The sequence below is a fragment of the Setaria italica genome, chromosome I (genome assembly GCF_000263155.2).
Source record: "Setaria italica strain Yugu1 chromosome I, Setaria_italica_v2.0, whole genome shotgun sequence".
Lineage (NCBI taxonomy): Eukaryota > Viridiplantae > Streptophyta > Magnoliopsida > Poales > Poaceae > Setaria > Setaria italica.
The window spans coordinates 31,233,185-31,258,439 of NC_028450.1; the positions used below are offsets into that span (position 1 = coordinate 31,233,185).

Below are 25,255 nucleotides of genomic sequence, written 5' to 3' on the forward strand. Positions count from 1 at the left end.
CCCCGTGGAGCCCCCGAGCGACCCGGGCCAAGTGTGCTCGGGCCGGGGTGCTGCTGGAGCAAGTGCGGGAAAGAAAGAACGACTAGAAAGGAACTGAGTTAGGGAAAGAAATGATGTAACTGCTCGATGTTCCAAGTGTTGGTGAGGATGTTGCCATCTTCATCCTCCAGTCGGTAGGCACCTGGTCGGATCACCTCAGCCACCGTGTATGGTCCTTCCCATGGCAAAGAAAGCTTGTACTTGTCCTTGGTCGTTTGGGTCCTTCGAAGCATGAGGTCTCTGACTTCAAGGGTTCTTCCCCGAATCTTCCTTTTGTGGTACCTGTGAAGAGTTTGCTGGTAGTGAGCGGAGCGGATGATTGCCGTCTCGCATGCCTCCTCGAGCAAGTCAATCGCGTCCTGCTAGGCCTCCGCGATCCGGTCAGGGTTGAATGCTTTTACCCTTGGGGTGCCATAGTTGAGGTCGGATGGCAGCACTGTTTTCGAGCTGTATACCAAGAAGAAGGGGGTGAAACCCGTTGACCAGTTTGGGGTCGTCCTCAGGCTCCAGAGGGCTGTTGGAAACTCTGTGACCCATCACCCAGCATGTTTCTCAAGCCAGTCGAAGATGCGCGGCTTGAGTCCCTGGAGGACCATGCCATTTGCCCGCTCGACCTGTCCGTTGGTCCACGGATGTCCGACCGAAGCCCAGTTGACCCTGATGTCGTACCCATCATAGAAACCCAGGAACTTTTTACCAGTGAAGTTTGTTCCATTATCCGTGATGATGCAGTTAGGGACACCGAACCAGTAGATGATGTCGAGGAAGAACTCAACCACCTCTTGCGAGTGGATTTTGGTGATGGGCTTTGCCTCGATCCACTTCGTGAACTTGTCCACCGCCACGAGCAGGTGGGTGTGACCGCCCGGGGCTTTTTTGAGGGGCCCAACCATGTCGAGTCCCCAGACCGCAAACGGCCAGGTGATGGGGATGGCTTAGAGTTCCAGTGCCAGCAAGTGTGTCTGCCAAGCATAGAACTGACATCCCTCACACCTACAGACCACTTCCTCCACATCGTCTAGTGCCGCGGACTAGTAGAATCCATGACGAAAGGCCTTCCTGACCAGTGATCGTGGGGCAGCGTGGTGTCCGCAATTCCGGCATGGACTTCGAGGAGAAAGTGCTTCCCCTGGTCGGTCAGGATGCACTTCATGAGCACTCTCGACGGGCTTTGCTTGTAGAGTTCATCGCCGATGGCAATGAACGTTTTGGCATGTTGGGCGACCCATCGCGCTTCAATCATTTCCGGGGAAAGGACTTCGTCGAGGATGTAAGCGAGTAGTGGTCTCCTCCAGTCGGTTGGGTCGAGCGCCATTACCGCCACATCCCGATCGGAGCCCCCGAGCGCTTGGTCAGGGTTGGGCAACGGTGTGGTACCAGAGCCTCCGAGCGGTTGGCTGGGGCCAGCCTGCGCCTGGGTCAGATTTTCCCGGATGCGGGTGGACAGCTCGTGCAGATCGTTCACAAAGACGCCTTCCAGGACTGGTTCCTGCCCGATAGCCATTTTTGCCAAGGAGTCGATGGCATGGTTGTCCTTTAGCAGGATGTGATGCTGCTCAATCCCCCGGAATTTATCCTCGAGCTTCCACACCTCTTGGTAGTATGCTACCATGAGCAGGCTTTTGCAGGAGGATTCCTTCATGACCTACTTGACCACCAGCTCCGAGTCGCCACGGACGTAGAGTCGGGTCGCGTCGAGCTTGACCGTGATGCGCAGCGCACTGATAAAGGGCTTCGTATTCCGCGACGTTGTTCAAGGCGTTAAAGTGGAGGCGGATTTCATAACAGAGCCTGTTCCCCTTTGGGAAGACCAGAACCACTCCAGGCCCCACGCCGGTTCCCATGACCGACCCATTGAAGTACATTGTCTAGTACTACTGGGCGACGACAGGGGTCAGGGTCTGGACCTCCGTCCACTCGATGATCAAGTCGGCCAGAGCCTGGGACTTGATTGCAGTTTGGGGGGCGTACTTGACGTTGTGGCCCATGAGCTCAAGCACCTACTTGGAGATTCGACCTATTGTGTCGAGATTTCGGACGATTTCTCTGAGTGGGTATGAGGTGACTACCGTGACCTCGTGTTCGGTGAAATAGTGAAGGAGCTTTCGATTTTCCATCAGCACGGCGTACAAAAGCTTCTGCACCTGAGGGTAATGTACCTTCGCATCGGTGAGTACCTCACTGACGAAGTACACCGGTCGCTGAACCTTCAGCGCATGTTTGGGCTCCTCCCTCTCAACGACAAGAACAGCGCTGACCACATGGTCGCTGGCTGCGATGTAAAGAAGGAGGGGTTCCTCTCTCTTGGGCGTGACTAGGATCGGGGTCGAGGTCAGTAGCGCTTTGAGGCTCTCCAGTGCCTTTTGTGCCTCTTCCGGCCAGACGAATGCGTCTGACTTTTTGAGGAGTTTGTAGAGCAGCATTCCCTTTTCGCCAAGTTGGGAGATGAACTGGCTCAAAGCAGCCAAGCATCCGGTGAGCCTCTGTACACCCTTGATGTTGCGTATCAGACCCATGTTGGTGATGGCCATGATTTTTGGGGGGTTGGCTTCGATGCCGCGCTCGGAGATGATGTAGCCGAGTAACTTCCCTTCGGAACCCCAAAAACACACTTCTCAAGATTTAGCTTGACGCTGAATCTGCGCAGGTTCGCAAATGTCGCGACTAAGTTAGAGATCAGGTTGCCTGCTTGAGCCGACTTTACCACTATGTCATCAATGTATACGGCGATCATGGCCTTTGGCTTCCCGTCTAGGTCGGGTTGGTTGAGAGGATCAATTTGGTCAGTGAAGCACCGTTGCATGCACCGCTGGTAAGTGGCACTGGCATTCCTTAGACCGAACGGCATGGTCACGTAACAGAACGAGCCATACAGGGTGATGAAAGAGGTCGCGAGCTAGTCAGCATCCAGAAAACAAAGGATTTCACATCCCGAGGTCGAATCGACTATTTGATCTATGCGTGGTAAAGGAAAGTGGTCCTTAGGGCACGCCTTGTTCAGGCTACTATAGTCAACACACATTCTCCATTTTCCATTCTTCTTTTTTACAAGAACCGGGTTAGCAAGCCAGTCGGAGTGGTATACCTCCTTGATGAAACTAGCTTCCAGGAGTTTGGCGATTTCCTCGCCTATGGCCCTGTGCCTCTCGTCATCAAAGCGGTGTAGGTGCTCCTTCACGGGCTTCGAGCTTGGAGCGATGCGTAGTGTGTGCTCGGCGACCTACCTTGGGATTCCATGCATGTCATCTGGCTTCCATGCGAAGACATCCCGGTTCGCACGTAAGAAGTCAACGAGCTCGCCTTCCTATTTGGCTGGGAGCTTGGTCCCAATCCACACCGTCTTGGTCGGGTCGACCGGGTCGATCTCCATCACCTTGGTCTCGTCGGTCGGGTTGAACGCACTCGCAGTGGTCGGCTCGTTGTAGTCGGGAATGGCTAGAGCTACCTCCTTCTGGAGCTTCTTGAGCTCAGTGGAGTTGACGAGACCGGTGGCATACTCAAGGTTCTCCCGGTCGCACGTGTAGGCGTGCGGAAAGAGACTGCTCACGGTGATGGTGTTGTTTGGCCCTGACATTTTTAGCTTGAGGTAGGTGTAGTTGGGGATTGCCATGAACTTAGCGTAGCATGGGCATCCCAAGATGACGTGGTAGTACCCCTCGAAGTCTACCACATCAAAGCAGGATCTCCGTGCGAAAGTTGGCATGGTCCCCGAACGTGACGGGCAGGTCGATCTGCTCGAGTGGGTATGCTCGCATTCTTGGGATCACACCATGGAAGCGCGTGATCTTTGATCGGAGCCTGGAACGGGGGATGCGCATCAAGTCCAGGGTCTCAACATATAGGATGTTGAGGCCACTGCCCCCGTCCATGAGCACCCGGCTGAGGCGCTTTTCCTCGACGATGGGGTCCACGACGAGCGAGTACTGACCCAGTCGGGGAACGCTCGGGGGATGATCCCTCTGATCAAAAGTAATAGGGTGGCATGACCAAGTAAGAACTTGGAAATAGCTGAATCAATAGCACATACCTCCCGGCGGCGTATCTTGTGCTAACGTTTGGAGTGGTCGGTGTCGGTCCTCCCGAAGAACATAAGGCAGGTCTCGGGCTCGGGGAAGCCTTCTCCATCCTTGCTTGCCACATCCTCCTTGCCCTTGTGCTCCCTCATCTTGCCAGCTTGCCGCAGGAAATGCTTGAGGAGCTCACAGTCCTTGTAGAGGTGCTTGACGGGGAAAGGGTTGGTGCAGGGACTCTCCATGAGCTTCTTGAAGTGGTCATTGCACCCCTGCTGAGGTGGCTTGTCCAGTCGGTCGGCTGCCGTGACCACCATCGAACGGGTTAGTTGGTGCCGATCCTTCTTGTTCTTCTTGCCTTGCCTCGTGGAGGGACCCTCATCCAGGCCCTCACGCTTAGCCTTGCCCTTGTCTCGCCCATTGCTGAAGACAGCCCCAACCGCCTCCTCGCTGGAGGCATGGTTGGTGGCAATGTCTAGTAGGTTGCGGGTGGTTCGAGGCTTGTTGCATCCGAGCTTGTGGACCAGGGACTTGCAGGTCATCCCCGTGAGGAACATGCCGATGATGTCAGCATCGACAACGTCGGGCAGAGAGTTGCTCTGCCGCAAGAACCTATGGATGTAGTCTCGCAGGGACTTGTTGGACTCCTGCTTGCAGCTCTTAAGTTCCCAGGTATTCCCAGGGCGGACATAGGTCCCCTGGAAGTTCCCTACAAAGACCTTCTTGAGGTCCGCCCAGTCGTGGATGCTATTGGCAAGCAGGAACTCAAGCCAGGCTTGAACAAACTCTCCCAGGCAGATGGGGAGATGATGGATGATGAAGAGGTCATCATTGTCACCACCAGCTCGGCAGGCGAGATGGTAGTCTTTGAGCCATATGCTGGGGTTTGTTCCCTCGGTGTACTTGGCTATGTTGGTGGGCGGCCAGAAGCATTGTGGGAAGGGTGCTTTCTGGATGTTCCACCCAAAGGCTCGCGGCCCTAGCCCATCAGGGCTGGGGCTTCGGTCGCCGCTCCGGTCGCCCGAGTGACGGACACGTCTAGGGTGCACATCCCTAGGTTCCTCATCGGACCGATCCTGGGCTGCTTTGGCGGCTCTGGCCGCCATATGGTCGACGTCGGCGTTGTGACGCACCAGGCGGCGCGCGTGGATGACGCTGCGCACATCGCAGTTGGGACCCACGTGCTGGCGTTGTGGTGCCGGCGCCTGTACCAGATCATGCGAAGGTGCTGTCGCGGTGCTGTGTCCGGCACGGCGAGGTAGAGGAGGCGAGCAAACCGAGAGGTTCAGTTGCTACGCCCCCAGCGCCCCGGTAGGGCATGAAACCGCATGCTGCTGGCATGACGCAGAGCTCTCAGCCTACTGCATGGTGGCAGTTTCTACCAGCGCTCTGAGGTTGCGGTGGATCGCCTGCTCCTTAGGGTCAGCGGGCTCCGGTACGCTGGGCAGGAGCATCGCGGTGGCGGTGATGTTCTGTCCGGCCCTAGCAAACTATGGGAGGTCATCCCCCCTCCCAGCTATGATGTTTCGATGGACCTAACGAGCGCAACCTCAGGCCCCGCTTCCCAGGTTGCGCGCGTGTGGGCACGGAGTGTTGCGCCGGGCGTGCTGGTGGTGGTGGTGGTGGGTTCTGCTGGAGCTGCCGTAGCGCGTCGCCATGCGCCTGCACCCGTGCCCGAGCCTCCGCACGGTGGTCCGGTAGGGTGTGAGTCTCAGCAGATTCTGCCACCTCCGGAAGCTGCTCTGGGCATCCGCCATAGCGCATTCTCGGGACAGAGGATCATCAAGTGCCATTGCGTCGCTGTGGCTGGAGCCCTCGCTCTTAAGCTCCTCATCGCAAAGGAGTTTAAGGAAAGAGTCAGGGGCATAGTCCGCCATACCTACGAGCTTGCACGGGGGGAGAGGTGGCACCATAGCCTTCCAGAGACCCCGCACATACGCGTCCACTGGGGACGGTAGACCGAAAGGGAGCCACCCGCGCAGCGAGCGCGGTGGTGACTGAGAAGGCCCTCCGGAGAGCTGCCCGAGAGTGTTGACGAGCGAATACATCATGGTATCCACGTCGTTGGTCGTGGGGTTGGCACTCAGCAGGGATTCGATGTGGAGCGCAAGGGCTTCCACGTCAAGATCGACAAGCGGTTCGCGCGCGATGATGCGAGCCACTTTTCCCAGGAATGCTGGGGGAGCCACCTCCTCGTGGAGGCGGAGAACGCCAAGATGATCGGTGATGAACTCCAAGCTTCCGAAGCAGAAGACCTGGAGTGGCGCGAAGATGGGCGGAATCCACGCTCCACCGAGAGCAGGAGCAGGGAACTCCAGCGAGCTGAAACAAATCGTGTCGCTGGCGCCCGTCGCGCCAGCGACGGCGAGTTGGGCCATCCGATGACCTGAAAAATGAGAACGCAGCAACACCTTCCCCACGGATAGCGCCAGCTGTCGGTGCGGATTTTGGTCGATGATCAATTCTACATAGTTTTGCTACACGTTAATCGATATGGCCTAGCACGCAATGATACAGGATCTATACTGGTTCGGGCAACGTGCCCTACGTCCAATTAGGGAGTCGGTCATCGACTTTATTCTTGAGCCCAGGTGCTCAAAGTTTGCAGTGGGGGTACAAACAGGAGGAGGAAGACAAGGGATGCCTGAGCCTCAGCCTTGGCCTCGTCATTGTGGAGGAGGAACGCAGGGACCCGGGCGTGCGCTAAGTGTGGGCAGTGCGCTGTGTTTCTTGTGTTCTTTGTTGTCTAGGTTGGTTCGTGTGTGAATCGATAGGTGGATGGATCCTATCGATATGGGTTGTTCTCTATGAGGGAGAGGGCCTGCCCCCTTTTATAGTCCAAGGAGACAGCCTTACAGGTTGGGAGAAGATAGAGGGAAGGATGTGCTGGCGCTACCTAGTCTTGTCAAATCCTCTGCCAGCGAATATGGTATGGCCTCCGTCCTCGGTCCTTGTTCTCCTCATCAGGTCATCATACCGTAGCATCATGCCATCACGCCATAGTGTCAGGTCACCACGCCATAGCGGGTAGGTTTACGGCACCAGTGTGCAGACGTGCCCGAGGCGTGGCATGGCATGGTTTCGCGTACGGCCGGCTGACCCGGGGCCTGCATCATTATCCATCCCACCTGCTCCCTGGACCCACGGGGGGTGAGTGTCCCTGGTCGGGAGGTCGGTGCAGGTGGTACGGTGGGGACCTGGTCGGGAGAACCAGGTCAGGAGTCCCCAGTCGGGGGTCAGACTGTGGCCCCACTCCGAACAGGTCTTCTCTGGTCGGAGCGTCAGTTCATCCTCTGGGCCAGAGGAGTTGGTCGGGCTGCGCCCTCAGCCTGGCGGCGCGCAGCGGGGCCGGCCCAAGTATTCGTGATCATTGTGCCTTCTCGTTGGGCTAAGCACAACAGGGAAACGGTCCTGTCGGGGACCCCAGGTCTCTGGACCCGTCAGGTATAACCTGGATTTTCTTTTCCATTAGATGCCTTGAGAGAACACTATGCTAGAAAATGATTTTTTTCCCATTTGATGAAATAGTCTGATTAATGTGTCACTGATACATGGAGTACATCAGAAACTAAATTTCCGATGTGTTCAATTTAAACACTGAAGAACAAGGCCATTAATAATTGTTCTTACAGTGGTTGTTTCCTATATTGGGATGCTTTCTTTTGATTCCATACCCGTGGCATTTTTTTATCAGTGCACTCAAGCATGTTAGTTTAAGAGAATAACTTGTAGGAGAATCCATATGAAACCTATCACTTTGTGTTTATTTCGAGTGAATCTTTAGCATCCCGTCTATTTCTGGACCCTACATCTTATATATGTTTGCTAGCAGATCTGGGTCTTTGCAAGCAAAACTGTTGAATAACTTGTGGGATATTCAGTTTAACTTAATTTGTGTCAATATTTTCTTTGTGGTAGCGCATAAAGAATAATCCAAGACTCATCAAGAACATTTTATGTCCATACTGATTCATGAGGCTTGTTCTAGAAGTGACTTAATAAATATGAGAATTGGTGATTTTTTAGATACCATTTTAGTATAAGGATGGGCACTTCAGAAGCATATTTACAAAAGAGGACAGTATGCGATTTTATTTTCTGATTTTGGTTGGGTGAAGGCAACTTTAGTGACTGCAAATTAATGCCTTCATTGTTTGTGTTATGCTTTTTTACGTGAAAGTTTCTATCCTTATACACAAAATGGCTTCAGATAACGGACATTTGAGTTTTCTAGGAACTGAACCATTTTAGGTTGCTAACGAAGTCTTAAGCATTGTAGGTAAAACCACAGCCTACAAAGTTCGAATTATGATTGGAAGTCTTAGAGTAGCTTTAGTGGCTAAGGTAGAATAGGAACCAACTAAATCCTTTATTTTATAAAGTTGTGGATTCTGATTCTTTTTTTATTTCACAACCTGACATATTGCATTGCTATCTGAATTCTTCTTTTTTAGAACATTTGCTCATGCAATATCATTTGGCAGAAGTTAGGAGTTAAAATAGCTGGATAGTCTATGTTCCATATGTTTAAGAGTTAAAATAGTTGACTTTTGAAAATTTAATATCTACTAAATAATTAGAAATAATTTATTGTCTTTGGTTACTAATGATTTTTGTTCTTAGAAGGAAGATTACTAATGAACGGATGTTTGGGCATTTTTCTGTGAAGATGCCCAAGATGTTGAGTAAATGGCTGGTGGCTTGGGAGAATTGCAGGAGCCCTGGTGCAGAGTCCGTGGACTAATCTTCCCATATGCAGTGGGTGCGTCTTGTTTCTGATGTTCAAAACTTCATTTAGTTTTTCCCCTGCGGATCTGGTTGTCTCTTTCCTGGATGAGGTGTAGTAGGTGAATTTTCACGTTTGGCTCCTGATCACCTAGAATTTGTAAAAGACATGCCATATCCTACTGTTTGATGGAAAACAACTCCCACCCAGAGATCTGCAGTTTTTTTTCTATTTGCGTGTGAACTTTTGATAATATTTTATTTTTTTCAGCATTTGCAGACTCGTACCAATTAGCAAAATTGCCTTGCATTTCATATGAACTTTTCTTCTCTCTGCGATGTGTTGGTTGATCAGCATATGGAAAAGACATTGGTTGAAGTGTTAGATAGTAAGGTTGGAAAAGACATTGGTTGAAGTGTTAGATAGTAAGGTTAAAGATTAGCATGGTACCGTATCCTTTCTAATAACTACTTTCAATAATTCCGACAGAACAACATAAAAATGAAAATGATTATATTTGATTTAATGTTTCATTCAGCTGAGCATAAGTATATTCGATTTTATACTAATATTTTGCAACTCCACTATTGTAGAAATGATGTATAACAGTGTATGGGATAGGTGAACTACTCTACAGTACCAAGCCTACCACACAAGAGAAGGCACCGTTTGTGTTGTTTTTTATAGTCCACCGAATATTACGATAGTAACTACAAACATTATATCATGATTATTCTTTTGCAAGTTGAGATAAAGAACATCCAAACGTACTTATATGTTTATGTTATTACTCATCGCAAAGTCATTTTTTTGTTTCACATTGAGAGCATTTCGCATGTGTTTGAGTTTGTAGAAATAAATATTTCACATGATAATGTTTGATGCTTATAGACAAAATTTGTTTTGCCCGTAGCAAGAACGATTACTAGAGTGAAATTTGCTCTCAGTGAAACAAAACTTAAAAAGTGACGTAATCATGATTCTCTTCCTCGACTCCTCCGGTTTGTGTGTCAGTCAAGTCCAGCAACATCTTACCAACAAAGATGCGGACCGATCGGCAGAACCGCAGAAGAGGACAATTGTGGCACTGCAATAGGCTTGGGCTGTGCAGCTCGAGCATCAAATACATGAAGGGCCACAACATGGTGGAGTCACAACCTATAACTATGACAAGGTCTGAAATATTAGCAGTGGAGGCAATTTTTTCCATTATTGTTGAATATGTAGAAAATATGAATCGGAATCTATGCCAAATACTGATATACAATTAGTAATGAACTAAATTCAGAATGAAAAAATATTAGTTTTATTTCCTTACAAACATGAAGAAAAACACAAAAATAAAGAGTAGATGTGTTAAACATAATAAATAAATAGGTAAGTTCAGAATAAAAATTAAGAACATAATATATTGATATACACTCAGATTAGGAAGAAAAATCCATAATAAAGAGCCCATGTAAAATAGATTTCACTAAAAACTAAATTAGTGATTGGTTGAGGTTTTACATGTAGATTAATGTCACAATGTTTGAGCGGAAAAGGCGTAACTCAAACCGTAGAGGTTGAGGAGATGTAAGAATAGTGACCTATGATAATATCATGTCCTCCAACATAGACAATGTTGTGAAACAACACGCCATGCAAACTTAACGCCGGCGCTGCAAAGGCAGGGCAATATTCAAGCAATGACTAAAATAAGAATCCCATGCAACCATGCTTGATTGAAATTGTCAGGGAAGTAATACCAAGACTGTGGGTCGGAGATGACAAGCAAAACAAATGAGATCAGCAGAGGAGAACATACGATTGGAATTGCGTGTAGTGTCCAATCTCAATTGTAGACCTGTCGTGGTTCGAATCTAGCTGCGCTATTTGCACGGACCACCTCTTATAAGAAATTAATTGTTAATACGAAATTATATGTATAAGTTATGATATTTAAAAAAAGGAAAGTTGTGAGCATCGAAACTTTTCAAACATAGAAGTTCAGAGGAAGTGGAGTGCGTGGGCTACGGGGGAATCGATGGCCAGCAGTACTGCTGTGGCGCACGCGCCAGTTAGCGTGCCCCTAAAAGCATCGAAGAATGGAAGCATCGCTTGTGATTACGTCTGGCCTATATATAGACGGCAACTTCGAGTGCCTCACATCAGTCCCGAACCTTTCTCGTTCATCTCCTTAGCCAGAACACGTCCAACTTCCATTCTCTCAACACAAATGAGATGTGCATGCATGGATAACCACCTTAAGTCGCCTTTCTTCGTCTTACTGCTCTGTTGTACTGTTGCGACAGTAGCATACCCTGCTCGCTGTGAGTTATCTCATCCGACGAACTATCATTCTATATCATACAACCCACAGCCACAGGATTTCCCAAATGAGCAACTCTACCGCGCCTATCTCGTCATCCAGCGCTTCAAGAGCACCATCACGAGCGACCCCAAGAATGTCACGGCAACCTGGACCGGTCATGATCTCTGCGGAGAGACGACCTACATTGGGTTCTACTGCGGATCGCCGACAGGCGGGGATAAGAAATTGACTGTCACAGGGGTCATTTTGAATGGCTACAGTCTACATGCACCGACACTGCAAGGATTCGTGGATCAGCTCCCAGACCTTGCGCTTTTCCATGCTGCTTCCAACAATTTTGGTGGCGATATCCCCCGACTCGCCGGCCTTGAGTACATGTACCGGCTCAGTGTTAGCACCGATCCGCCAATGTATACTGTAGATGATATTTCGGGGACGGGAACCACTCTCGGGACGACAATAGACGCAACGGCTGGAAAAAAATGCGTAACTGCTCACTTACATTTTGCTATTAGTATTGGTATTCAGCCAGGCGGTAAGGGAGGCAATATTCCTGGTGTTACGGATTCTAAAGCGCTCCTCCTCAACCACAACAACATATCCGGGCCACTTCCGTCGAACCTAGGTCTCTCCAAGTTGAGCTACCTCGCCGTCGCCAACAACAGGCTCACGGGGCCAATCCCAACATCGATCGAGCAACTACAAGACTCCCTCCTCGAGGTGCTCCTCCTCAACAACCAGCTCTCCGGCTGCCTCCCCCACGAGCTCGGCATGCTCCACAAGGCGTCCGTCATCAACGTCGGCATGAACCAGCTCACCGGCCCGATCCCGTCATCCTTCTCGTGCCTCAGCAGCGTCGAGCAGCTCAACCTGGGCGGGAACCGCCTCTATGGCCAGGTGCCCGACGCGCTCTGCAAGCTCGCCGGGCCAGCCGGCCGCCTCGCCAACCTCACGCTGCCCGGCAACTACTTCACCTCCGTCGGGCCGGCGTGCGCGGCGCTGATCAAGGACGGCGTCCTCGACGTGAAGAACAACTGCATTCCGGGCCTCGCCAACCAGAGGCACCCGGCGGAGTGCGCGGCGTTCCACAGCCAGCCGAAGACGTGCCCGGCGGCGACCCCTCAGGTGGCTTGCCCCGCCGCGGCTGCCAAGGGCGCGGTGGCGGCGCCGGGGGAGAGGAAGGCTAGGGACTACTCCAGCTACGTGACGTATGCTACTCTGCATGAGTGAGCCGCTTCGGTCGGCATGCAGTAGGAGACAGAGTGCCTCGGTGGGACTTTGGCTATTTGTTCCTTGTATTCTTGTGTAGTATTGTGTGTTGGTGTGCTTGTGCTTGTTGTCTATTTGCTCTGCACGTGTTGCTGTCACTTAGATCCATCTTTGTATCCAAAGTAAATTATTGTTGGTGAAGTAAAGTTCGTTGTATATCTGTCTCTGTCTTGGATGCTCCAGATGTTGCTTAAATTACGCAAATGTCGATCGGATATATGGCAATGACTTTGATCAACATTATTACTCCATCAACCTTAAAAATAACTAATGTAGGCATCTCAGCTCTGTTCCATACGAGGGCCGGAGTCTTAAATAAACAGTCTAAAATTACAGCGATCTTAGCATCAACTATATACCACATTCTTTTCTGATCGAGAAGACTATAGTACCAGTACATTTCAGGGACATTCGATGTCTTCCGCTATTCGTTTGTGTTTTCATGTCTATGTCCGACGCCGGGGTGAACGACTGATCGAACGAAACCACAAGCTCCATCTATCCCAGCCTCGTGATCGCGTGCTGGCCTTCGCGACAACTTGTCCGGGTCCGGGAACCGCCCCTACGGCGAGGTTGCTCACGCGCAGCCCCAGGCCAACTCCCGGGGCCGGATGGCACACGACTTGTTGCCAAACCTCTCGTTGTCACACCCCGCGCGCGCGCTCAACTCTGGCCGGCCGATCGAGCTGCACTGTTGGAGTGTTGGACACGAGACGAGCATGCAACTGTGCAGCATCCCCGGCTACACTGAAGACGTGCCCCGCAACCGCGAGCACCGACGCCGACATGCCATGCATGCGTCGTCGTCGCATGTGTCACGGACATGGTGGTGCAAAGGTAGGTAGGTAGGTAGGTAGGGGTCGGGTTCGGGTTCGGCCGCGCTCCAGCTACGTACATGACGACATATGCCGCTCCGCATGCAGACGCGCGCCAGAGCAAACGGCTGGGCCGAACACCTCGGTCGTATGTGCTTGTGTTCATGCGAGTGCAGATCTAGTGTCGTTAGGTTGGTAGGTGCAGGCATGTGAGCTTATTGTGACCCTGGTTGTTTTGTTCCGCGGGGTTGATCTCGCCGGCATCAACCATGTGGTGATGATGTCCTTGTAGAGTGCTGCCATGCTGCGTGCTGTGACAATTTGTTGTACTAGAAACAACTTGTCTTTAACTTCTAGAGAAACATTATTCGGAGTTAAGAAGATATTGCTCCGCAATGCATAACCTTTTGTCTGGTTGGTGTGCGTGTGTATATGAGTATGAAATAATAAGGTCCTGATTATTTTTTAGAAAAAAGTGTAGGAAGCTACATTACTCAGTCAGTCAGTCTTAATCTAAACGGGATCTTATGCATCTAAGAACATGAACACCACTTAGAGTAGAGATGAGACATCCAACCGGCAGCCATAGTTTGCGACGATCCGGCCATGATTGTCATGGACCAGGCCGGGATGGGAGCTGCTGTAGGTGTACTCACTGTAGGTGTACAAGCTTGACGAGATCACGCCTGCCTTCGGGCCTCCACCTCGTCTGTCCAGGGACGGCGATGGTGGTGTGGCGGTAGCCTTCGGGCGATTCCAGCACTGCCACGATCGGGTTGGCGTGTTGGGGGAGTTCTCTGGAGGTTTTGGTGCGTTAGCAGTTAACCCAAAACCTGCCGGCTCCCCCTTTTCTTATAGCGCAGGGTTGCTCGGGGCTACAACCATAGTTCGGTTGCGCCTCCAATCGAGGCACGAGGTGGACATTCGCGAGGGAAATGTAGTCGGGCATCACCTTATCCCTCCTATTTTTCCTCTGTGTTGTTTTCCTTTTGACCACCTTCAAAATATTTCCAACATTCTCCCCTTTTGGTCTAAAGGCCTATAACTTATGCCATTCTTAAAGCAGAATTATATAGGGAGACAATATGTGACAATGGTGATTAAAATCCCACTGTAACACAGTTGTCCACAATGTATAAAACTACTTATCATGATGGGAGATGGTTGTCTTATGACCCTCCAAGATCACAGGCTATCCGATAACCCCATGCCGGCAACATGTTCACTGAATATAATGGGAGGTAAGCCTTTTGTTAATGGATCCGCAAGCATTTTCTTAGTACTTATATGCTCTAACTCAATGGTGTGATCTTGGATTCTATCTTTCACAACAAGATACTTAAGTTCAATGTGCTTTGCAGCATCACTTGACTTGTTATTCGAATAGAAAATTGCTAACTTATTATCGCAGTATAATTTCAGTGGCCTGCTTATGCTATCTACCACTCTTAATCCTGGGATGAAATTTTTAAGCCATACAGCTTGGCCCACAGCTTCATAACATGCCACAAACTCAGCTTGCATTGTCGATGCAGCTGTTAGTGTTTGTTTGGAGCTTTTTCACGATGTAGCCTCATTTGCAAGTGTGAAGCCATAACCTGATGTGGATCTTCTTGTGTCAACACAACCCGCAAAATCAGCATCTGAATAGCCGATTATCTCTAATTTCTCAGTTCTCTTATACGTTAGCATGTAATTCTTAGTGTCTTGCATATAACGCAAGGCCTTTCTAATGGCCTATTCCTGGATTAGACTGATATCTTCCAAGCATCCCGCTTATAAAGGCCAAATCAGGGAGTGTACACACTTGTGCATACATTATGCTTCCGACAGCTGAAGCATAAGGAATCGTTCTCATTTGATCAACTTCTAATTGATTCCTGGGACTTTGAAATAACCCAAACTTATCACCCTTGACAATCGGAGCAGCTGTGCCTGAACATTGGCTCATATTATATCTCTCAAGGACCTTCTCTATGTAGGCTCTTTGAGAGAGTCCTAATACACCTTTGGACCTGTCTCGATGAATTTCAATGCCTAAGACATAAGTGGTATCACCGAGGTCCTTCATATCAAATTTCGATGAGAGAAATCCCTTGGTCTCATGCAGCAAGTTCTTATCGCTGCTTGCTAACAGGATGTCATCCACATAAAGCACTAGGATAATTATAGAGCTCCCCTTAGTCTTAACATATATGCAGTTGTCCTTCTTATTTTCAATGAAGCCAATTTGCGTAATTACTTCATCGAACTTAAGGTACCATTGCCTGGACGCTTGTTCCAATCCATAAATAGATTTTCGTAGTTTGCATCCCAAATGTTCCCATCACGAAACCCTCAGGTTGTTTCATGTATACATTCTCATGCAAGTCACCATTAAGGAACGCAGTCTTAACGTCCATCTGATGCAGCTCAAGATCATAATGAGCTACTAAGTCCATAACGATTCTAAATGAATCTTTCTTGGAGACAGGCAAGAAGGTTTTGTTATAATTGACTCCTTCCACTTGAGTGAAGCTGTGGCGGATCCACTTCGGATTAGCTAGATTAGACAGGGTTAACTCGCCTAACATGCGACACTCCTGCCTAAACCAGGTTAACACGAAGTGCCGTCGGATTTCATCCGATTTAACCACTTAAACAGGATCGAGTTCAGCAACTCACACAAAGGTGAGTGGTTCCAGAGAATACAACGAGTCCACTGAGTTAAACAAGTTTACCCATTTGGTTCGACCATAAAATCCAACATCAGGGTTTTACACGGTTCAGGAGAAACAACAGAGAAAACACTAGCGGAAGACTTCGTCGGGGTCGGACATCCCTGGTGAGGCCGACCGGGACATCACTGGTTCCTTTCCTCGCCGTCCGAGGAAGGATCCCACTCGACCGTCCAGCCCGGCGGGAGCTGGGGCGGCCAAGCGCCAGCAAGGGAGGGGTCGGAAGCAGCAACCTCACCTGAAAAACAGGAGCCACAACAAGGCTGAGCTACTAAGCTCAACAAGACTTAACCGATAGGGGTAAAACTACTCCTCCTTCTAGACATGCAGGGCTTTTTGGCTGAGGGGTTTGTTTGCCAAAAGTACTAAGTATCCCTATTTTCAAGTTTTAGCTCCGGTTCTAGGTTCATTTGTCAGTCTAGGTTGTGCAACCTATTCTAAGCATTCATAGAACCAAACAAGATGTGTAGATATATCCACCAAACATGTCATCATCAGATTCCTCATTTACTCAGGGTGACACAGTGATCAAGCAATCTCAAACTGTGAGAGGCAGACGAATCGATTCGAGTTCTTTAACCATGCATGGTGAACCTAGCCTCACGACATCCACGCACCCGGAGGTCGCTTCCTGTGTCGGCCTTCCCCATCAATCCCCTAACCCGTGTCGGGCCCATTTCCTTTGGTGCAAGGTTCCACAGACCCGGCCTCTGCCGTTCTGTGACCACGCTTGCCACCACGTGCGACAACCAGCAGGGGAAACTCCGTTCCAAGAACAATGGGGCGACCGCTCACGTCTAGGTTCAATCCGGTACTAGGCTTCCTCATCCCATACTAAGTATGAGGCTAGTACTTTCAAACACTTGATCACGAACACCACCACTGTCGGGCCTTAGTAAGTTTTCATAGACAGACGGGGCGATCATCCATCCACCAAAGAGTTACCCAAAACCCTGCCCCGTCCATCGTCCTTATAGTTGTAACAGAAAGATAGACATCCAACTACTACAACTCGCGAGTGACAGGAGATCACTCGACTTTTACCGTCTCCTAGTTAAGCAAGGCGACTACACGGTCCAACAGCTAGTGCTCAGATCATGGGGACAACTAAGTCATGCATCTAGGGTTTCACACAACTCCTATACGTAAATGCACAAGCATGTTACAGAAGGCATGCGCAAGTCTGGTAAAACACTCAAGGTTTTCATGCAACCGGGGCTTGCCTTCAAGCAAGGAGGACGGGAACTGCTCGACTTCGGAGGCGACTTCGGCTTCGGAGGACAGGAGCTCGGCTACAGCTTCTTCTTCTGGCGCCGGGTGTAGCTCGTAGAAGCCGTCGGCGAGGTGCAGCTCTACACGAATGCAATGCAAGGGTTAGCATAGACGGTTATTTCAACAGCAACACTGACTCGCCTGAGCCCAGAAACTCGCGACAAAGAGCAGGAGGGTATGGAGGTTCAAGAGAGCTGGTGAAGATCAAGAGGTAAGGGTAGGAAAGGAACTTATGATCTGATCCTTGAACTAGAGGATGTGATATACTAGGAAGCCTCAGACGCAAGCGCTGAAGGGTTCCTACATTTTACACATACCCCCTCCAGTCGAAGAAAAAGATCACAGCCGAGCCCTCGGGCGAGGCGGATAAGGGTCGGCGGAACAGACAGGGTCGGGCGAGACGGAACCGGGGTCGGGCGAGGTGGACTGGGGTCGGCAACTCACCTTCTTCCTGAAAGGAAGGCTTAGGGTCGGGAAGAAGCAGACTTGGGCGGAGGGACTAAGGTTTTGAACAGAAGCTAAGACCGGCAATGCTCCGGCGGCGGCGATGCTTCTTGCGGATCACAAGAGAGCTTTTACGCAGCACGGAGGAGCAAGCTACTGGGTGACTTGGAGAAAACTGAGAGAGAATCCGAGAGAAGAACTCCTCAAGAACTTGGTGTGCGGCTCTAGGAGCTTGAGCAGGGAGCGAGAGAATGGCTAAGGCGATAATGGTAGAGGGAACTCCGGCGACTGGGGCATTCCTTTTATAGCCGCTGGAACAGAGGAAAGGAAGCGGCGCGGGAGAGAGAGAATGGGAGCGGCGCGAAGGCCGGGGAGAGGCAATGGAGTGCTCTGCCAGGACGGCGATTGAGCGAAGAGGGCGGTGGTGCAGAACTCCGGGGGTGACGCCAGCGATCATTGCGCTCTGTCGTCAGGGCGGCGTAGGAGCGGGTAGACCGGTGGTTGAGATTTGGCGGAAAGCGGGCGTCGCCGTGCGGAATATTTGATAGAAGCGACCGGTTTAACGGCGCTAGAATCGAGGGTGCACAGGTGAGAGGACAGGCAGCTGCGGGCGCGGGCGAGAGCGCGGAACAACAGATTGTCGGGCGGCTTCTGACAGAGCGGGGGAAAGGAGCTGTCGCGGCCGCGGTCGGGGTTGGCGGTGGAGGAATCGTCGTGTAGCGGAGATCGGGCGGCGCGACTGTGGTCAAAGGGATGGAAAAGACGGGCGACATCGGGCTCTGGGGCCGGGATCTGGCGGCGTGATGATGGGCGCGGGAGGCGAGGCTCTGCAGAAAGGGGTGCAGAGGGGCTTCCGCTGCCATTGGGGAAGGGGGCGCGAGAACCCACTTGGTCGCTTGCCAGAGACAAAACTAAGCAGCGGGCGTCGGAGAAGACGAGCCACGCGGCAGGGAGACTCTGAAGCGGGCATGCAACTCGAGTGCGACTGTCGCGGAGGATCTGGGAAAAGATCTTGCGGGTCCACCGGTGGATAGAACGGACGTTTGAGGATGCTTAGCAGGATCCGACGGTGGGCTGAGATCGCCGGGGTCGGGAGAGGAGCGAAACGGGAAGGGGTCGGGTCTTCCGGGGTCGGAACCAGGCGGAAAGCTGACCACTCGGCGTGGGAAAAAGCAAGGTAGATGACTAGGATCAAGGGCTCTGATCAAGACTAACTGGGAAGGTTTAGGGGTCGGTCGTTACAGCCTACCCCTCTTAAAAAGAATCTCGTCCCGAGATTCAGGCATCAAAAGCAGGATGACGTTTTTACCTCCTTGACGAGATAGAAAACCTGGGAAGCGCTTGTTCAGATATTCGTCTGTTTCCCATGTTGCTTCATCTTCGGTGTGGTTTCTCCAGAGGATCTTGTACATCTTTACCACTTGGCGTTGGGTGTGCCTTTCCTTCTGGTCAAGAACTCGATCTGGGTACTCAGCGTAGGTCAGGTCGGGCTCTACCTGAAGTTGTTCTTGCTCTATGATCTCTGCTGGAACTCGAACACATTTCTTCAGTTGAGACACATGGAAAACATCGTGTATGGCCGATAGCTGTTCTGGGAGTTGGATCCGGTAAACAACGGGTCCACATATCTCCACAATCTCATAAGGGCCAATATAGCGGGGAGCTAACTTGCCTTTTACTCCAAACCGTTGCACTCCTTTAGTCGGGGAGACTCGAAGGTACACATGATCACCAAGGTCGAACTGCAGGGGTCTCCTTCGCCGGTCAAAGTAACTCTTCTGTCGAGATTGGGCAGCCTTGAGATTAGCTTGAATTAACTTTACTTGTTCTTCGGCTTCTGCCACTAAGTCAGGGCCATAGACCTGTCTTTCTCCTGGTTGGGACCAGTTCAAGGGTGTCCTGCATCTCCGGCCATACAGGGCTTCGAACGGTGCCATCTTCAAACTGGCCTGGTGACTGTTATTGTAGGAGAATTCTGCTAAGGGCAGACACTTGTCCCAATTCTTGTCATAGTGGATAACACAAGCTCTTAACATGTCTTCGAGGATCTGATTGACTATCTCGGTTTGACCATCGGTTTGAGGATGATAGGTTAAGCTTCGGATGAGCTTAGTGCTCATGGATGCTTGTAGTTGCTCCTAAAAACGTGCCACAAACTGAACTCCTCGATCAGAGATGATGGTCTTGGGTACACCATGTAGGGAAATTATGCGATCGAGGTACAACTCTGCATACTGCTTGACGGTGTAGGTGGTGCGAACAGGAAGGAAGTGGGCGGTCTTGGTCAGACGGTCCACTATAACCCAGATGGAATCATAGCGTTGCGATGTAAGGGGCAATCCAACTATGAAATCCATGCTGATGTCTTCCCATTTCCAAGAGGGAATAGGTAGCGGTTGCAGGGTTCCTACTACCTTTAAATGACTGGCCTTGACGCGTTGGCAGGTGTCACATTCTGAAACATACCGGGCAATTTTCGGCTTCATTCCACTCCACCAAAAGGTTTGACGGAGGTCATGGTACATCTTATTGCTGCCAGGATGGATCGAGAACTTGGAGAGATGAGCTTCATCTAGGATTTGCTTTCTCAGCTCGGGGTCGGCGGGTACAACTAGCCGGTTTCCATAATGCACACCTCCCGTTTTGTCCTGCCGGAATTGCTTATATCCCTCATCCTTTACTGAGATCTTACTGATGATCCATTGTACTTCCGTATCTCTTACTTGTGCTGACCGGATTTGGTCTTCCAAAACTGAGTTAAGGATGATGTGACCAAGGATTCCATGAGGAATAATCTCCAAACCGAGTTTTCCCATCTCGTGACACAGAGTCTTGGTGAAGGCTGCTGACAACAAGCAGTTGCAATGGTGTTTGCAACTGAGGGCATCGGCTACCACATTGGCTTTGCCGGGATGATAGTGCACTTCCAATTCATAATCCTTTATCAACTCCAGCCATCTTCTCTGGCGCATGTTGAGGTCGGCTTGAGTGAAGATGTACTTGAGGCTCTTGTGGTCGGTGTAGATGTTGCAGCGAGCTCCCATTAGATAGTGCCTCCATATCTTCAAAGCATGTATCACTGCTGCCAACTCAAGGTCATGGGTTGGGTAGCTTAGCTCATGAGGTCGTAACGCCCGTGAGGCATAGGCAATGACTCGATTGTCTTGCATAAGAACACATCCGAGTCCAGTGCCAGAGGCGTCACAGTATACGTCATACGGCCTAGAGGGGTCGGGCTGAGCCAAAACTGGGGCTGTGGTCAGCAAGTGCTTCAGGGTCTTGAAGGTCTCTTCACACTTGTTGTCCCACACAAATTTGGCCTCCTTCTTCAACAACGCAGTCATCGGCTTAGCTATCTTAGAGAAATTCGGTATGAAACGCCGATAGTAGCCAGCCAGTCAAGAAAACTTCTGATCTGGTGCACTGAGGCAGGAGGCTTCCATTCCATGACTTCGTGCACCTTACTGGGGTCAACGGTGATACCTTCCTTGGAGATAGTGTGTCCCAAGAACTTGACACTATCCAGCCAGAACTCACACTTGGAGAACTTGGCGTAGAGTTGGTGATCTCTTAGCCGTTGGAGAACTATATGAAGATGGTCGGCATGCTCTTCTTCGCTCTTTGAGTACACGAGGATATCATCGATAAACACCACCACAAACTTGTCCAGCTCGGGCATGAACACCGAGTTCATGAGGTACATGAAATAGGCGGGTGCATTGGTGAGTCCAAAGGACATGACTAGGTACTCGTACAGTCCATATCTGGTAGAGAAAGCTGTCTTGGGTATGTCGCAGGGTCGAATCTTTATTTGGTGATAACCAGAACGAAGATCGATCTTGGAGAACACTTTTGCTCCAGCTAGCTGATCGAACAAGACATCAATGCGTGGCAGTGGGTACTTGTTCTTGACTGTCACGGCATTGAGGGGTCGGTAATCCACACACATACGTAGACTGCCATCCTTCTTCTTCACAAATAGGGCAGGGCAACCCCAAGATGATGTACTGGGTCGGATGAAGCCTTTTTCCAACAGATCATGCAACTGGGTCTTCAGCTCGGCTAACTCAGCGGGTGGCATCCGATAGGGTCTCTTAGATATAGGGGTTGTGCCAGGGATTAACTCTATGGAAAACTCCACTTCTCTATCAGGTGGCATACCTGGCAGGTCCTCCGGAAACACATCAGGGTACTCACAGATAACAGGGAGGTCTTCTGGACGGGCTCCCGATAGAGGGTAGGCACAAGGAAACGCAGACTCAGGATGGGTCAAGGATAGGGTAGAATTGCCATGGGAGGGTGAGCTGATGCAGAGAGATTGGGCTACTGCATCTAGAACCACATGATGTCGGGCCATCCAATCCATACCAAGGATGACATCTATGCCTTCTAGGTCAAGGATGATAAGGTTTTCCTTGAAGAGGGTGGGGCCTAGCTGGAGAGGTACAAGAATAACAACCTGATCCGATGTTATCCTTCCTCCAGGAGTGGCGATCACATAAGGTTCCTTAGTGTGACCGACACTTAGCCCACATCTTTCCCTAGACTTACTCCCAATAAAGCTATGAGAGGCTCCCGAATCAAACAACACAACAACAGCTTGATTTAAAACAAGGAAAGTACCCATCATTACTGGCGCACCTTCGGGGAGCTCGGTCAAGCTGGTGTAGTTGAGTCGGCCTTGTCGGACTTGTACCTTGGGCCTTCTTCCTCTGGCTGCCATGGTGTTCTGACCTTGCTGTTGATTCTTGTTCCTGGGGCAGTCCTTTGCAAAATGCCCTTCATTGCCGCAGGTAAAACAACGGTTACTGGCTGTAGGGTGGGGTGGTGTTGGCAGGGTCGGCCGGGGCACTTGCGGTTGGAAGCCTAGAAAACGAGGCGCTGTCACTGGCGGGGGTCGGGCAATCCATGTCCCTGACTGCTGGGGTCGGCCAGGGGCTTGTGGAGGAACCATCCGGAACCTTCGAGTCGGCTGACTCGGGAATGCCACAGAGGCCTTCCTCTTCTGGTCGGCCTTGAGAGCTTGCATGCAGTCCTCCTGAGAAATGGCCAGATTGACCAACTCATTGTAGGTGTCCACCTTGATGGGGTTCAACCTTTCCCTGAGCTCCAAGCTCAGTCCTCGGCGGAATCTGTCCCGCTTCTTCTCGTCTGTGTCCGCATGATAGCCAGCATAACGGCACAGGTCATTGAAAGCTTGAGCGTAATGCAGCACATCTCGGGTTCCTTGAGTGAGGGCCAGAAACTCGTTGAGCTTGCGCTCCAGGAGACCTTCTGGAATGTAATGCGCCTTGAACGCCGTCTTGAACTCATTCCAACTGACCACGTGGCCAACCGGCAGCATGGCATGGTAGTGATCCCACCAAAGCCGTGCGGAGCCACGCAGCTGCTGGGCTGCAAACCGAGCCTTGTTGTTGTCGGGGCATGGAGCGGTGAGAAGCTCAAACTTGAATTCGATCGTACGAACCCAAGCGTCAGCATCGAGCGGTTCTTGTGTCTTTTGGAACAGAGGGGGCTGTGTCCCCAGAAAGTCCTCATACCGAGCGATATGCGGCGGCTGCTGGGCTCTCCCACCATGTGGCTGCTGCTGTTGCCCTTACACCAGGTGCCTTAGCAGCTCAGTTTGAGGTGCTAGGATTGCCTCCAATGGCGATGGGGGCGGGGGCGGGGGAAGATCCTGTCGCTGATCGCTACCGCTGGGCACAGAACCAGACCTAGTGCGATGCGCCATCTGCAAGAGTTAACGCTCCATTAAACTCATAACCTTAGAGGGACTCCAACAAATGGAACGTATAAATTAAATCCTTCAATGCGACTCTTGCCATTGGTGCAACACACGTCCTCATAGAGAAAACACACTTTTCTCGTTCTCAGAGTAGATAACATCTATCTTGACCTGGCACTCAATCTTCAGGCAAAACAGGTCATATACAGACTCCTATGATCCAACTCAAGCCAAGGGGTCGGCTAGGCGATCCTTCCGAGAGAACAAGGGGTCGGCAACGATCCCTACTTAAAAGGTCGGACGGGGCAGAAACTGCATCAAGGGTCGGCGCACTCTGTCTCGCAAACTGGGGTCAGCCAACTAAACAGGCTCCCCGAAAAACAGCATATGGTCATGGCGCAACTTACTTAACCTAGCATCCACACCATACAAAGATGAAAAAGCTAGGCACCAGAATTAACTTTATATACCATGATGTTCCAACACAGGGAGTACTCAACTCTAGGCTAACCTATTACAACTTTTTCCAAAAATCTAGGCTGCTGAGGAGTACAACAAAAAGATGGTTCCCTGAGAACCCTTAATCTACCAATGGACACTATGAGTCGGAGAAGGGGTGCCATCTTCCTCTATATCCATGCTGGACGCTCCCTCATCTTCCTCAGGGTCCTCCTGAGCTTCGAGCTGCATGTTGAGGGCATGCATATCTTCGAGCTCAGCTTGATGCTCCTCCAAATGGGCATTGGCAACTGCCAACTCCATTTCCACCTCCATCTTCTCCTCCGAGAGCTCTATCATGCCGTCCACGAGGTCGGCGACTTCTTCCTCAAGCTCGGAGATCCGGTCTTGCATATCGTGGATCTGGATACCCCGTTGAATCAGCTGGTAGGTTTAGCCTACCATATCTCTTCTTGTTGCCTGGAGGTACTCGTGAGTATCTGCTGCCGTCCGGGCGAAGAGGGTCATGGCTCTCCCCTGAAGCTCTATCAACTGGTAGAGAGCGGCCATGCACCTAATGTTGGTGGAGATGGTGACCATGGCGCAGGTGGTGGCTAGCACTTCGATGTTCCCGACGCGGTCAAGCCATGCCAGGTCCAGCCGGTTTCTGATGGGGAAGAGGCCGATCGGGTCAAGCGTGATCTTCACGGGATGCAGCTGACAGAACTGGGTGAGCAACTGGAGGGCGGCGAACTCCCATGTATCTTCAGGACCAAGGCCATAGGCTATGATGCCAAAAGAGGGCCAGTCGGGCCGTACAGGGGGAGGAGGTACCACCGCCTGCACTTGGCACGTCTGAATACCCTGTTCCTGATATAGCCGTCCGGCATACAAGGGTGGGGACTGGTACCCAAACCACTTCAACGTATCCCACAAAATCGCAGGGAATCCCTCGAAATGCAGGCACGTCGATTGGAATGTACCGTCCGCTCCAAAAAGAACGTGCCCGGGAATAGCCATCTGGAACCAAGAAACCGAAACCACGTGAGATAGACTCTAAGGATCAGGGGTCGGATAGAGAAGCATACTGTTTTGATCGAGAGCAACTAAAAGAAACAAGAAATCCTTAGATCCAAGAGAACTCTTCCGAACAAGGTTGCTGTTGAGAAAGGAAACCGTACAACTTTTAGAGATGACGCATGCACGGCCTACCTTACTCTTAACCAAAAACAACTGCCCAAAAACTGTGGGTCTTACGCGGTCAGTGCCGGTGACAAGGCAACAAATACGTCTCTCCCTATAATAACTAGTCGGTTCTACAACGTATCTTAAACGAACGCGGTTAGCGTACCTGCAGAAAAACACCACACACGAACCTTTCGTGCCAGCACCCACGAAAGCGTTCCCAAACATTACCGCTCACTATAGGAACGGCACCCATGCGTTTAAGGCTACATGGACAGCACTCAACCGTGGAAATAGGTTC

At 50.9% G+C, this 25,255-nt stretch overlaps 3 protein-coding genes across 3 annotated transcripts; 1 reads left to right on the forward strand and 2 right to left on the reverse strand.

The window, feature by feature from the left end:
* Positions 1–575: 575 nt before the first annotated feature.
* LOC106804255 (uncharacterized protein K02A2.6-like) lies at positions 576–932 on the reverse strand. Its single transcript, XM_014805004.1, has one exon. The coding sequence runs from the start codon at positions 930–932 to the stop codon at positions 576–578; it is 357 nt and encodes a 118-aa protein (XP_014660490.1).
* A 125-nt stretch (positions 933–1,057) lies between these two features.
* On the reverse strand, positions 1,058–1,681 carry LOC101761011. Its single transcript, XM_004955023.1, has one exon. The coding sequence runs from the start codon at positions 1,679–1,681 to the stop codon at positions 1,058–1,060; it is 624 nt and encodes a 207-aa protein (XP_004955080.1).
* A 9,228-nt stretch (positions 1,682–10,909) lies between these two features.
* On the forward strand, positions 10,910–12,518 carry LOC101759910 (uncharacterized protein At4g06744). The gene has a single exon (XM_012843322.2). The coding sequence runs from the start codon at positions 10,994–10,996 to the stop codon at positions 12,317–12,319; it is 1,326 nt and encodes a 441-aa protein (XP_012698776.1). The 5' UTR covers positions 10,910–10,993; the 3' UTR covers positions 12,320–12,518.
* Positions 12,519–25,255: the final 12,737 nt, after the last annotated feature.

Bases quoted from the DNA above. Each gene is read 5' to 3' on its own strand.
- LOC101761011 (XM_004955023.1), bottom strand. From the start codon at position 1,681: ATGAAGGAATCCTCCTGCAAAAGCCTGCTCATGGTAGCATACTACCAA.
- LOC106804255 (XM_014805004.1), bottom strand. From the start codon at position 932: ATGGTTGGGCCCCTCAAAAAAGCCCCGGGCGGTCACACCCACCTGCTC.
- LOC101759910 (XM_012843322.2), top strand. From the start codon at position 10,994: ATGAGATGTGCATGCATGGATAACCACCTTAAGTCGCCTTTCTTCGTC.